Here is a 15814-nt window from a genome sequence, read left to right as displayed (position 1 = left end):
GTGGGGAAGGAAATGCAATTGACTCGAGTACCTCGTGGTGTTCGTCTTGAGCATCAAGCTCGGACAAGTGTGCTCGCTCATCTCTAGTGGACACTAAAGAATTATAAGCACTCTATATGGTTTGCCCTGGCCAGGGGTAAATAGCTCTGAAGACATTGTCTGAAAATAGGAGTCTCCTCTGAAGTAACTTAGCTTGGCAGAATTGATGTAGATTTTGGCAAAACATAGCCCGGCATATGAAGAATACAGGAGATGGTCATCACATGCACTACACAACCAGTACTTGCCAGAAACTCCCCCAGCTCCTTTAATGTTGCTGTTGGTCTCTTGGCAATTTTCTTCTAGTCTTTTTAGCAATTTTTGAGGGACATCCAGTACTTGGCAATGTCACTGTTGTGCCACATGTAATCCCCTTCTTGCGGACGGTCTTCACTGTGCCCCATGGTACATGTAATGTCTTGCTCCCCTTCTCCTGACTGACACCTTCCAACAATCAGATCCCTTTGATGTTCTGTAGGATTTTTACCGACCAACTAAGAAAATGTCAGGAAATCCTCCTAGAACAGGATTGGGGGAAACCAGAATCCCTGTAGATAACGGCAGCAGAGTGCTGACTACCGTTTATCAGAGTTTACATGTGATTGGCTAATTCTGGACACACCCACATCCCCAAGTATAAGAGGTGTGAACACTGATGCAGCCACAGATTTCAGCTTGTGTCTCAGTGGTATCGTTCAGATAACGGGTCACATGGAAGACAAAAAGGAGTCTGAAATTATTTGTCTTTGTCGGAATTTTTACTGTGACAAAGCTATGGCATGTTAACGGGTGTGTAGACGTTATATCCACTGTATAAAGTCCAGCAATGATATACATCGATTTATGATGTTGTTGTTAGCCATTTAGTTGTTCACAACTATCAGCAACCCAAAAAGCGAGCTCCCTCCATGTTTTTCGGTTTTGCACTGCTTCTTTCAGTTGTGTGATATCCATGCCAGTATCCGCTCTGCCAGTATCAGCCATCGTGTCCTTTGGCGCCGGGTCTTCTTTTGCCACCGATCTGTCCAAACATTACAGATTTTTCTAGCGACTCTGCTCGCATTACATGGCCAAAATACGTGAGTCTGAGCCCGACCATCTCTCCCCCTCCCCCCCAGTGATTAGAGATGAGTGAGCGTACTCGCTAAGGCAAACTACTCGAGCGAGTAGTGCCTTATGCGAGTACCTGCCCGCTCGTCTCAAAAGATTCAGGTGCCAGTAAGGAGGAACAGGGGGGGGGGGGGGGATCTCTTATTCTCCCCCCCCCCCTGCTCACTTCCACAACTCACCTCTCCCCCCCCCTCCGGCACCCGAATCTTTTGAGACGAGCGGGCAGATACTCGCATAAGGCACTGCTCGCTGGAGTAGTTTGTCTTAGCGAGTATGCTCGCTCATCTCTAGCAGTCATATATCGGGTCTTATACAATTTCTCTGTTTGTTGCTCTCGCCGTCCAGGGCATACGCAGCAGCTTTTGCCGACACCACAGCTCCAACGCATCAATCCTCCTATCAGATATTTTTGAAATCCAGCTCTCACATTCATACATGGCTTGGGGAATATGATGGTTTGCACTGTCCTGCGTTTAGTGGCTCTGCCGATATCCCTACTTTTCCAGATTTTGTCCATGTTTATCATCACGCTTCGCCCTAATGCGATACTACGTTTTATCTCTGGCATAGATCCTCCAGCCTCGTCAATTATTGAACCAAGGAAGATGAAGTCTCGAACGCATACTATGGTCTCGTTGTCAATTTTGATTTGAATTTGGCCATTTTTTGCAGTTGTCATCATTTTAGTTTTCTTTACATTCAGGTAGAGGCCCATTTTTTCACTTTCAGTTTAAATCTTACATATCAGCTGCTTCACACCGGCTTCTGATTCTGCAAGCAGAGTTGTGTCTTCCATGTAATGGAGATTGTTGATGTTTCTGCCACCTATTTGCACCCCGGTTTCCAATTCATCTAGGTTCATTTTCCGCATTATCACTTCCGCATATAGGTTAAACAAGACAGGTAAGAGGATGCAGCCCTGTCTGACGCCTTTGCTGATCCTAAACCAATCTATGTCCCCATACTGTGTTCTCACAGGGCCTTTTGGTTGGTATAAAGTGATTTTATCAGCTTGACTAGATGTGCCGATACACCCAGCTCTTGTAGGGGCTCCATAGCTTGTCATGGTCGAAGCAGTCAAAGGCCTTGATGTAGTTGATGAAGCACATGTTGATATTCTTTTAGTATTCCCAAGCTTTTTCCATGGTCCATTGCAGATTTGCAATATGGTGGCGGGTGCCGCATCCTCGCCGGAGTCCTGCCTGCGCATCAGAGAGCGCCGCTTCATCTACTGATCTCAGTCTTTCCTGTATAATTTTGAGAAGGATCTTGCTTGCATGCGGAACGAGAGCTATTGTTCGGATGTTGGAGCTCTTCTGGGAGTCGCCTTTCTTTGGTAGAGGGGTGAAGACAGATCCTTTCCAGTCCTGTGGCCATTGTCTGCATTCCCTTACTGCCTGGCACAGCGCTGTGATGGTTTTCACTGGTACTGGTAGCAATAGCTCTGCCGGTATGTTATCTAGAATCCTAGAATGGTAGAGTTGGAAGGGACCTCCGGGATCATCTGGTCCAACCCCCTGCTCAGTGCAGGATTCACTAAGTCATCCTAGACAGATGTCTGTCCAGCCTCTGAACACTTCCATTGAAGGAGAACTCACCACCTCCTGTGGTATCCTCTTCCACTCATTGATCCCCCTCACTGTCAGAAATTTTTTTCTAATATCTAATCTGTGTCTCTTCCCTTTCAGTTTCCTCCCATTGCTTCTAGTCTTTCCTTGTGCAGATGAGAATAGGGCTGATCCCTCTGCACTGTGACAGCCCTTCAGATATATGTAGACAGCTATTAAGTCTCCTCTCAGCCTTCTTTTTTGCAAGCTAAACATTCCCAGATCCTTTACCGTTCCTCATAGGACATGATTTGCAGACTGCTCACAATCTTGGTTACTCTTCTCTGTACTTGCTCCAATTTGTCTATGCCTTTTTTACTTTGGGGTGCCCAGAACTGGATACAGTATTCCAGATGAGGTCTGACTAAGGAAGAGTAGAGGGGGATAATGACCTCAGGTGATCTAGACTCTATGCTTCTCTTAATACATCCCAGAATTGTGTTTGCCTTTTTGGTTGCTGCATCACATTGTTGACTCATGTTCAGTCTATGATCTATTAGTATACCCAAGTCTTTTTCACATGTGCTGCTGCTTGGCCCAATTCCTCCCATTCTGTATGGGCTTTTTTCATTTTTCCTGCCCAGCTGTAGGACTTTGCATTTCTCCTTGTTAAATACCATTCTGTTAGTCGCTGCCCACTGTGCAAGCTTTTCTAAATCTTTTTGAATGCTCTCTATCTCTTCCCTAGTGTTAGCTACCCCTCCTAACTTTGTGTTGTCGGCAAATTTGATCAGTTTCCAATCAATTCCCTCTTCTAGATCATTTATAAAAATGTTGAACAGCACTGGGCCTAGGACAGAGCCTTGTGGTACCCCAAATGTGCAGCCATTTATGACCACTCTTTGAGTACGATCACTCAGCCAGTTGTGAATCCACCTAACAGTTGCCTTGTCAATCCCATAGTTGGTCATTTTTCAATAAGTATGATATGAGTTACTTTGTCAAATGCTTTACTAAAGTCAAGATATACTATATCCACCGCATTTCCCTGATCAACGCAGTCAGTGATTCTGTCATAGGAGGAAATTAGATTTGTCTGGCATGACTTGTTTGTTACAAACCCATGCTGGCTCTGGTTAATTACTCCATTCTTATTCAAGTACTTGCATACATGCTGTTTAATAGAGATGAGCGAGCATACTCGCTAAGGGCAATCACTCGATCGAGCATTGCCCTTAGTGAGTACCTCCCCGCTCGGAAGAAAAGATTCGGCTGTCGGCGGCGGGCGGGGAGCGGTGGGGGAGAGCGGGGAGGAACTGAGGGGAGATCTCTCCCCCCTGCTCACTGCCGCAACTCACCTCTCATCCGCGCCGGCAGCCGAACCTTTTCTTCCGAGCGGGCAGGTACTCGCTAAGGACAATGCTCGATCGAGTAATTGCCCTTAGCGAGTATGCTCGCTCATCTCTACTGTTTAATAATTTGTTCAAAGATTTTTCCCGGTATAGAAGTCAGGCTCACAGACCTGGTGCTTTATTTCTGGCTAGTTGTTTCATTGCCATAACCACTTCTGACTCCATTATGGAAGCTCCAAGTCCACGAGCTTCACCTCATGCAATGGTCCAGGTATGTGGATGCAGGCATACAGTTTCTCTGAGTATTCCCTCTGCCTATCCTTGATACTCTGTTGGTCATTCGGTTCCTTCTCACTTTTGTCTTTGATTGTGCCGTTGCGTGCCAAGAAAGGTTTTCGGGCTATCTTGACCTGTAACATAGATTTATATGCACAAGAATTTAACCCCTTACATTTCTACCCCACTTAAAGGGCCACGCCAGCAAAAACACATTTCTCAATCACTGTGCAATGACCCCGCTGCTAGATAGATATATCATTATACAGTGCGGTGTGATTATTAGCAGTGTATAGATATATCATTATACAGTGCGGTGTGATTATTAGCAGTGTATAGATATATCATTATACAGTGCGGTGTGATTATTAGCAGTGTATAGATATATCATTATACAGTGCGGTGTGATTATTAGCAGTGTATAGATATATCATTATACGGTGCGGTTTGATTATAAGCAGTATATAGTTATATCATTATACAGTGCGGTGTGATTATTAGCAGTGTATAGATATATCATTATATAGTGCGGTGTGATTATTAGCATTGTATAGATATATCATTATACAGTGCGGTGTGATTATTAGCAGTATATAGATATATCATTATACAGTGCGGTGTGATTATTAGCAGTATATAGATATATCATTATACAGTGTGGTGTGATTATTAGCAGTGTATAGATATATCATTATACAGTGCGGTGTGATTATTAGCAGTGTATAGATATATCATTATACAGTGCGGTGTGATTATTAGCTGTGTATAGATATATCATTATACAGTGCGGTGTGATTATTAGCAGTATATAGATATATCATTATACAGTGCGGTGTGATTATTAGCAGTGTATATATATATCATTATACAGTGCGGTGTGACTATTAGCAGTGTATACATATATCATTATACAGTGTGGTGTGATTATTAGCAGTGTATAGATATATCATTGTACAGTGCGGTATGATTATTAGCAGTGTATAGATATATCATTATACAGTGTGGTGTGATTATTAGCAGTATATAGATATATCATTATACAGTGCGGTGTGATTATTAGCAGTATATAGATATATCATTATAGAGTGCGGTGTGATTATTAGCAGTATATAGATATATCATTCTACAGTGCGGTGTGATTATTAGCAGTGTATAGATATATCATTATACAGTGCGGTGTGATTATTAGCAGTGTATAGATATATCATTATACAGTGCAGTGTGATTATTAGCAGTATATAGATATATCATTATACAGTGCGGTGTGATTATTAGCAGTGTATAGATATATCATTATACAGTGCGGTGTGATTATTAGCAGTATATAGATATATCATTATACAGTGCGGTGTGATTATTAGCAGTGTATATATATATCATTATACAGTGCGGTGTGATTATTAGCAGTGTATAGATATATCATTATATAGTGCGGTGTGATTATTAGCATTGTATAGATATATCATTATACAGTGTGGTGTGATTATTAGCAGTGTATAGATATATCATTATACGGTGCGGTGTGATTATTAGCAGTATATAGATATATCATTATACAGTGCGGTGTGATTATTAGCAGTATATAGATATATCATTATACAGTGCGGTGTGAATATTAGCTGTGTACAGATATATCATTATACAGTGCGGTGTGATTATTAGCAGTGTATATATATATCATTATACAGTGCGGTGTGATTATTAGCAGTGTATAGATATATCATTATATAGTGCGGTGTGATTATTAGCATTGTATAGATATATCATTATACAGTGCGGTGTGATTATTAGCAGTATATAGATATATCATTATACAGTGTGGTGTGATTATTAGCAGTGTATAGATATATCATTATACAGTGTGGTGTGATTATTAGCAGTGTATAGATATATCATTATACAGTGCGGTGTGATTATTAGCAGTGTATATATATATCATTATACAGTGCGGTGTGATTATTAGCAGTGTATAGATATATCATTATATAGTGCGGTGTGATTATTAGCATTGTATAGATATATCATTATACAGTGCGGTGTGATTATTAGCAGTATATAGATATATCATTATACAGTGTGGTGTGATTATTAGCAGTGTATAGATATATCATTATACGGTGCGGTGTGATTATTAGCAGTATATAGATATATCATTATACAGTGCGGTGTGATTATTAGCAGTATATAGATATATCATTATACAGTGCGGTGTGATTATTAGCTGTGTACAGATATATCATTATACAGTGCGGTGTGATTATTAGCAGTGTATATATATATCATTATACAGTGCGGTGTGATTATTAGCAGTGTATAGATATATCATTATATAGTGCGGTGTGATTATTAGCATTGTATAGATATATCATTATACAGTGCGGTGTGATTATTAGCAGTATATAGATATATCATTATACAGTGTGGTGTGATTATTAGCGGTGTATAGATATATCATTATACAGTGTGGTGTGATTATTAGCAGTGTATAGATATATCATTATACAGTGCGGTGTGATTATTAGCAGTTTATAGATATATCATTATACAGTGCGGTGTGATTATTAGCAGTGTATAGATATATCATTATACAGTGCGGTGTGATTATTAGCAGTGTATAGATATATCATTATACAGTGTGGTGTGATTATTAGCAGTGTATAGATATATCATTATACAGTGCGGTGTGATTATTAGCAATGTATAGATATATCATTATATAGTGCGGTGTGATTATTAGCAGTGTATAGATATATCATTATACGGTGCGGTGTGATTATTAGCAGTATATAGATATATCATTATACAGTGCGGTGTGATTATTAGCAGTATATAGATATATCATTATACAGTGTGGTGTGATTATTAGCAGTATATAGATATATCATTATACGGTGCAGTGTGAATGTTAGCCGTGTATAGATATATCATTATACAGTGTGGTGTGATTATTAGCAGTATATAGATATATCATTATACAGTGCGGTGTGATTATTAGCATTGTATAGATATATCATTATATAGTGCGGTGTGATTATTAGCAGTATATAGATATATCCTTATACAGTGCAGTGTGATTATTAGCAGTGTATAGATATATCATTATACAGTGCGGTGTGATTATTAGCAGTATATAGATATATCATTATACAGTGCGGTGTGATTATTAGCAGTGTATAGATATATCATTATACAGTGTGGTGTGATTATTAGCAGTATATAGATGTATCATTACACAGTGCAGTGTGATTATTAGCAGTGTATAGATATATCATTATACAGTGTGGTGTGATTATTAGCAGTATATAGATATATCATTATACAGTGTGGTGTGATTATTAGCAGTGTATAGATATATCATTATACAGTGCGGTGTGATTATTAGCAGAGTATAGATATATTATTATACAGTGCGGTGTGATTATTAGCAGTATATAGATATATCATTATACAGTGCGGTGTGATTATTAGCAGTATATAGATATATCATTATACAGTGTGGTGTGATTATTAGCAGTATATAGATATATCATTATACAGTGCGGTGTGATTATTAGCATTGTATAGATATATCATTATATAGTGCGGTGTGATTATTAGCAGTGTATAGATATATCATTATACAGTGCAGTGTGATTATTAGCAGTATATAGATATATCATTATACAGTGTGGTGTGATTATTAGCAGTATATAGATATATCATTATACAGTGCGGTGTGATTATTAGCCGTGTATAGATATATCATTATACAGTGCGGTGTGATTATTAGCAGTATATAGATATATCATTATACAGTGCGGTGTGATTATTAGCAGTGTATAGATATATCATTATACAGTGCGGTGTGATTATTAGCAGTATATAGATATATCATTATACAGTGCAGTGTGATTATTAGCATTATATAGATATATCATTATACAGTGCGGTGTGATTATTAGCAGTATATAGATATATCATTATACAGAGCGGTGTGATTATTAGCAGTATATAGATATATCATTATACAGAGCGGTGTGATTATTAGCAGTATATAGATATATCATTATACAGTGTGGTGTGATTATTAGCAGTGTGTAGATATATCATTATACAGAGCAGTGTGATTATTAGCTGTGTACAGATATATCATTATACAGTGCGGTGTGATTATTAGCAGTGTATAGATATTATTATACAGTGCAGTGTGGTCTTCCTTGCATTCAGTACTGAGTAGATGGGGTCAGCACCAGGGGCAGCTCCATCATTGAGGCTTCCTCATCACCTGGGGGTCCTCTCTGTACACCTGTCCCATATTCCGGTGGACTGTGGGGCTGATGAGTGTGTATGCGGGGTCTCCCCTCCCTGGTCTTTGTGTTGATGAGTAGAGTAGTGCCTGCCTCCTTCCCTCCTCCCTCGCTCCTCTCCTCCCTCTCTCCTCTCCTGCCTGGATCTTCCCCTCCCTGTCTCATTCTCTCTGTTCCGCACTCTCCATATGACATGGATGATTCTGCCATCATCAGACGCAGGAGGCTGCAGGTATGGGCTTTGCTGCCAGCTACCCTTTATTGCACTTTCTTATCTGAGGGTTGTATTGGCTGTGAGTTTCCTGTGTGAGCCTAAGCTCTCCGGGTGGATTTACTGTAACGCTCCATCATTTCTCTCTCCTGGCATGTCTTCACTGCCACCCTATAGACTACTCCTCCCTTCATCCAACTCACTCCCCACCTCACTCTCCCCTCTTTTTAATGGCCATACCTTACGTATAGAATGTATCATTTTATGATATATACCTGTCATATCTATACACCCATCTCCTCTCACTCCCTGCAAAACCTTATAATACTCCATATAACATCTGCCTTTATCTTCTCCTATTACTCCATATTATCTACCCTATATCACCTTTTATTACTCTGTATATCCTCTCCTATATCTCCTCCTATTACTCCATATATTCTCTCCTATATCTTCTTCTATTACTCCATTTATCCTCCCCTATATATATTCCCATTACTCCATATAACCTCCCCCCATATCTCCTCCCATTACTCCATATAACCTCTCCCCATATCTCCTCCTGTTACTCTATATATATATCCCCCTACATCTCCGCCTCCTCCTATACTCCATATAGACTCCCCCTACATTTCCTCCCATTACTCCATATAACCTCCTCTATATTTCCTCCTGTTACTCCATATAACCTCCTCTATATCTTCTCCTATTACTGCTTATAACCTCCACCTATATATCCCCTTTTAACTCCATATATCCCCTGTGTATCTGTTCCTATTGATCCACATAACCTATCATTTTACTCCATATATCTTCCCATCATATCTCCCCCTTTTACTCCATATTACCTTCCCCCATATCTCCACCTATTACTCCACATATCTTCTTTTACTATTCCATATAACATCCCCTATATATCCCTCTATTACTCCAGATAACCTCTTGTATGTTCTCCTTTATTACTCCATATACCCTCTTCTATATCTCCTATTTCTCCATATAGCCTCCCCTTATATCTCCTTTTATTACTCCATATATCCACCCCTTTTATGTTGCCCTATTGCTCCATATAGCCTCCCTCTTTATCTTATATTACTTTATATAATCTCTCCCTATATCTCCCCCTATTACTCCATATAACCTCTCCTATCTCTTTCTCTATTACTGCATATATCTTCCCACTATATCTCCTTCTATTACTCCATATAACTGCTCCTATATCTTTAACTATTACTACATATATCTTCACCCTGTATCTTGTCATATTACTCTACATAACCTTCCCTATATCTCCTCCTATTACCCCATTATTCTCACCCCATATCTCTCCCTATTACTCCATATAACCTCTCCCTTTATTCTCCTCCTATTACTCTATATAACCTCTCCCCATGTCTCCTCCTATTACTCCATTATACACACCCCATATCTCCCCCTATTACTCCGTATAACCTCTTCCTATATCTCCTCCTATTACTCCATTATCCACACCCCATATCTCCCCTATTACTCTATATAACTTCTCCTTATATCTTCTCCTATTACTACATTATACACACCCAATAGCTCCCCCTATTACTCCATATAACCTCTTCCTATATCTCCTCCTATTACTCCATTATCCCCACCCCATATCTCCCCTATTACTCCGTATAACCTCTTCCTATATCTCCTCCTCTTACTCCATTATCCACACCCCATATCTCCCCCTATTACTCTATATAACCTCTTCCTATATCTCCTCCTCTTACTCCATTATCCACACCCCATATCTCCCCCTATTACTCTATATAACCTCTTCCTATATTTCCTCCTATTACTCCATTCTCCACACCCCATATCTCCCCCTATTACTCTATATAACCTTTTCCTATATCTCCTCCTATTACTCCATTATCCACACCCCATATCTCCCCCTATTACTCAACATAACCTCTTCCTATATCTCCTCCTATTACTCCATTATCCACACCCCATATCTCCCCCTATTACTCTATACAACCTCTTCCTATATCTCCTCCTATTACTCCATTATCCACACCCCATATCTCACCCTATTACTCTATATAACCTTTTCCTATATCTCCTCCTATTACTCCATTATCCACACCCCATATCTCCCCCTATTACTTCGTATAACATCTTCCTATATCTCCCCCTATTACTTCATTATCCACACCCCATATCTCCCCCTATTACTCCATATAACCTCCCCTTATATCTTCTACTACTCTATACAATTACGTCCACCCTTCCTGTAGGCTCTGGAGGACATACTTTATATTAAGGATGGTACAGAAATTTATGAAAAGCGTTTTTCCTTGCAAAACACTATTGATGATGTATCCTCCGAATAGGTCTTCAATAATTGATTGACTGGTTTCTGCTGCTTAGAACTTTGGGCAATCAGCCGATTGGATGCCTGCTGGTATTGCCACAATACACTGGGGTCGGAGTGGAAGCTGCTGCCCCGACCCCTACATAGTGGCCGGTGCTTGTAATTGCAGATGCAGATCCCACTGATTTTAATGAGAGCTGTGTCTGCAATTACAAGTGCCGGCCACTACCCAGGATTGGAGCAGCGGCTTCCGCTCCAACCCCTGCATACAGTGGTGCTGACAGCATACACCCGATCAGCTGATCGATCCGCGGTCCTGTGCTGCAGACCCTTGGTGATCAACTGTTGATAACCTATCCTGAGGATAGCTCATCAATATTGGCTACAAATATAAACACTTCAGATGACACAGAGGGATCCGCAGTCTGAAACAAGGCTGTGAAATCTCTGCATTTTCTTAAAGGGCTTTTCCCCCGCAAAAGACTTTTAGGACATGTTATGATACTGACACAGTCCTGATGACAAGGCATACAAACTCCTGTGTTGGAATACCCCTTTAATTAAAGGGACAGTATCACCAAGTCTGTTTTTTTTCTTTTTACACCCTTTTATTGGTATGGTGTCCTACGACAAAAACTATCTTTTTTAACATCTCCTGAAACACTTAACAAGGCCTGGAGAAAACATGAAATGGGACACTTCCTGTTTCTTGGTAGTCAGGGCAGCAATGAGGCACGTCATGTGACTTATATCAGCTCTTTTGATTGGAGGGGCTAATGTGGGAAGTTATTTTCCACGCATGAGATATGTTAGCGGGTGCAGTTGTGATCCCACCATCACCCGTTACCCCTTCACATCCCATAATTCATCCAGTACAGCCCTCATATATTTCCTTGTGTTGCCTTTGTATTATATCCCGGCTATGCTATACATGCTCTCTGGTGTCTGTTGCTAGGAAACCACTGCATCATAATGTGTAACCGAGAGATATTCTCCCACCCCTTGCAATGCATTGTGGGCCGTATAGCCCTATCCAGTGCAATGCATTGTGGGAGTGGCGGTCTTTATGTTGATCTATGCATTTCCTCTGGCTGCACACTCATGTGGTTGCTTCATGCTCGGATGGCTCCTTGCTACGATGTTTATTTATGAATGTGCAGTGCATTATGGGTAGTGATGTACAGCTCGGATACAGCGTATCTGCTAGTGCTTGGAACCTTACATGTCACACGGCTTGTGTGGATAGAAGGCCAGATGTAGCGGTGGCTAATATGATATTTAACCCCTTCCTGCTGCTGCCGCCCTGCTTGTTTTCGTCATTTTCATTCTTTCTCCCCGCTCTTTTATTCTTGCGGTGACGTCGCTACGTGGCGGCTTATTTCTTGCGGGGCGAGGTGTATTTTTCAATGGTACCATTTGAAGTACAATATGATGTAGTGGAAAACCTAAAAAAAATTCGAAGTGGGGCAAAATAGAAAAAGAACCCGCAATTATGACATTTAGGGGGGATTTTGTTTTTTACGGCGTTCCCGTTGCATCAGAATATCACAAACGACTAGTCAGAATTTGCGTGGATGGCAGTTTTAGGTGTGTTTTACAGTAAATCTTATGGACCGTTACTGCTTTGCCCCGCCCACTTGTGATAGCCATACAAATAAATTGTTTTGCTATTTTTTTATGCTAGAAATCTGGCACATACAAGGTTAAATTCCCCCTTTGTCTTTACAAGTAGTTTTCTTAACTATCAAATTCAGCTCTGCTACATTTTACATATGTTTACATATCTATCTATACACCGACATGCCAGAAATCATGGGATAGCAGGTTGTGAACTGATGATGAAGCGGCGTTACCACAGGTGACATCTCGGCAGCGCCCTCACCTGTATGAGGTGTGAAGTGTCATCTTGTAAGCGAGGTTCAACCCCGGCCGGAGTACTCAGGGCAAGGCGACGGGAATTATCGGAGTTTGGACGAGACATGATGGCGGGTACCAGATGGATGGGACATTCCATTTACAAAGTTCCATTTCCGAAAGTTGCGCAGGCAGTTAATATTCCTCGATGCACAGTGTTGCGTGATTACCGGGAATATATCATAGAAGGCATCATCAGCCACCAGTGTTTAATGATTACGACCAGTGGCGTTTCGCTAGAATTGTCAGTGAGATAAGTGACTCCGGCAGAAATCACATCCGCTTCCAATAACGGAGACCCCACACGTATATCCCGCAGGTCAGCGCAGCGTTCTTTACCCTCTATGGGATATGTGGGCAGGAGACCCACCAGAGCGCCTCTGTTAGCACCACGGCACCAGACACAGTGCCCTACCTGGGTCCTGAGGTTGCTAACTGGACCCTAGAGGACTGGTAATGTGTCCGATAAGTCACAATACCAGTTGTTTCAGACTGATGGTACGGTTCGTGTGTAGCGCAGACCCCGTGAAGCCATGGACCCCAGTTGTTAACAATGCACTGTGTGGGCTGGTGGTTTCATACTGGTGAGGGATATGTTCTAATGGCATGGGATTATAGCAAGCTTTCGAACCTACTTGGAGTTCTTCTTCAGGTTTGGTCTACCTAAACTTATCACTGACTACGTTTCAGTGCTTGGTGACCCCTTGTAGCACTTCATGGACTTCATGTTCTCCCACAATGATGGGATATTCCAGCAGGATAATGCCCTGTGCCCTCGGGCTAAAGTTGTGCAGAATTGGTTTGAGAAGCATTCTACAGAGTTCCTACGAATGGTGTGGCCTGCACTTTTGTCAGCATGAACCCAGTTGAGCATTTATGGGATGTGGTGGAGAGGTCCATTTACACCCGAGATCCAGTACCTACAAATACCCCAGAGCTGTGGGCGGCTATCCAGACTGCTCAACATCCCTCCATATGTCTTCTGTCCACCTGTGGAATTGATGTCAAGTTGCTCTACTTTGCCAGCCTAGAGGGCTGCACAATATTAGTTCTGGTCCTATTACTTTTGGTGGTGGTGCAATGGTCTCAGGTTGGCATTCTGCTAGGCAGGAGCATGACAGTGTAAGCTTGCCCAGTCCCAGCATGTACTGTGTTTTTATAGGAGGAATCTGAAGTCATTGTGTTCTGAAGTCCACGGCCAATCCCCTCACATATATGGATGGTCAGCTATGCTGACAGGACGGCCATATTAGTTTTAGTTGTCAATCATCATAAATGGCCGGATTTCTTTCAGATCTTTCCATCAAGAAGACATCATATACCGCCTAATGCAATGTATATAGGCCGCCTCATTTCTAAGACATTAAGCCCATATTGGCCCATTGCTGCTCCTATATAGGAGGCTTCTGGCACAACCGCTTGTTGTTTCTGGTTTGTCCATTTGAGGGATGGTTTTAGGTTGAATAATGCTCTTTTGGCACCCACTTTGTTGTACCATTTAGTGCCCTAATGATACCATGCCCAAATAACACTGCCAAACAGTTAGATGGAGTACAGCTGCCATGTTATAGGTCCAGGCAACAGGTATGGCATTGTAGTGCATGCTCCTGCCCACGAGTAATGTGCCCTTATGGCCAGTTATGGTCCTGTCTAGCAGAATGCCAACCTGAGACCATTGCACCACCAGCAGCTTGCATTACAATGGTTTACAGACAGTTGCAGTCCAAGGCCAGTATATAAGGATGGGCGTCACATCCCCTCAGCTGGCACACTTGAAGTCCCGGCCTTGGCTACATTAGACATTTGTGTAACAGCCCTACAACAAGAAGCAGCCCTATGCTCCCCTGAAGCTATCTTGTTACTAGCACCAGAATCCTTGGTGATTCTCGGTCCCATGAGAGTCTGGGTTTTTCCTTTCATCCTCGTAGAATAACACTGATAGTTGGGGGAGGAGGATGACAGTAAATTACTGGAAGATGGAGGAAAATGTGCAAAGAACACAAAGATTGAGTCATCAAGGGCCTCATGTGGCGCAGAGTGTTAAGGCAGCAGTATGCAGTCCTAAGCTCTCGCTCACGACCTGAAGGTTGCAGGTTTGTTCCCCTCATGGTTCAAGGTTGACTCATCCTTCCGAGGTTGGTAAAATGAGTACCCAGCTTGCTGGGGGGTAATAAATAAAATACATTTTTTTAAAATTACTTGAAAGCGCTGTGAAATAAGTTGGCGCTATACAAATAACAAGTCCCTTTCCCTTTCCCACCCTCCCCTTTCCCTTTCATCTTTTCCCTAGTAGTCCTCTATGGAACATCCTGATGTACTGCTCATTAATGATACATCACTACTGGAATGTCCTAGAAATGTATGTAAGGCAGTACGCTGTGGGGTTCTGGGGGTTTGTGTCCATTATATTTGGGGTATAGAGTAGTGTAGTGGACTGCGTTATTCTGTACTCCGAATACAACGGAACCCTTGTTAAAAGGACACCAAAGTGGTATCTGCTTCACTAATGCCAGTGAACGGCTCTCATGGAATGGTAGAGTTGGAAGGGACCTCCAGGGGCATTATGTCCGACCCCTGCGCCATGCTCTGTTTGATTCTGTTCAGGGGTGCCTTCACAGTTCTGTTTTCGGCAGCTGTGACGGAACCCCAGACAAAATTCGGTACCCACAGCATAGTGAAAAGCACTGTGGGTACCGCTTACTAGATAAGACATGGAATGGAGGGAGGAAATGGGAAGAAGG

At 41.6% G+C, this 15814-nt stretch overlaps 1 protein-coding gene across 3 annotated transcripts in view; it reads left to right on the top strand.

Moving 5' to 3' along the window:
- Window positions 1–8795: 8795 nt before the first annotated feature.
- Window positions 8796–15814, top strand: part of MAST1 (microtubule associated serine/threonine kinase 1) — a 101778-nt gene continuing 94759 nt past the window's right edge. For all 3 annotated transcript variants that reach the window (XM_066593683.1, XM_066593682.1, XM_066593684.1), the window contains exon 1: window positions 8796–8842. In XM_066593683.1, the coding sequence (XP_066449780.1) occupies window positions 8804–8842 (39 nt within the window). In that variant the 5' untranslated portion in view covers window positions 8796–8803. The remainder of the gene's footprint in view (window positions 8843–15814) is intronic.

Source organism: Eleutherodactylus coqui, chromosome 2 (genome assembly GCF_035609145.1).
Source record: "Eleutherodactylus coqui strain aEleCoq1 chromosome 2, aEleCoq1.hap1, whole genome shotgun sequence".
NCBI classification, from domain to species: Eukaryota; Metazoa; Chordata; class Amphibia; order Anura; family Eleutherodactylidae; genus Eleutherodactylus; species Eleutherodactylus coqui.
The sequence above is the reverse complement of the archived record's forward strand: the minus strand, read 5'-3'. Positions and strand labels throughout refer to the sequence as shown.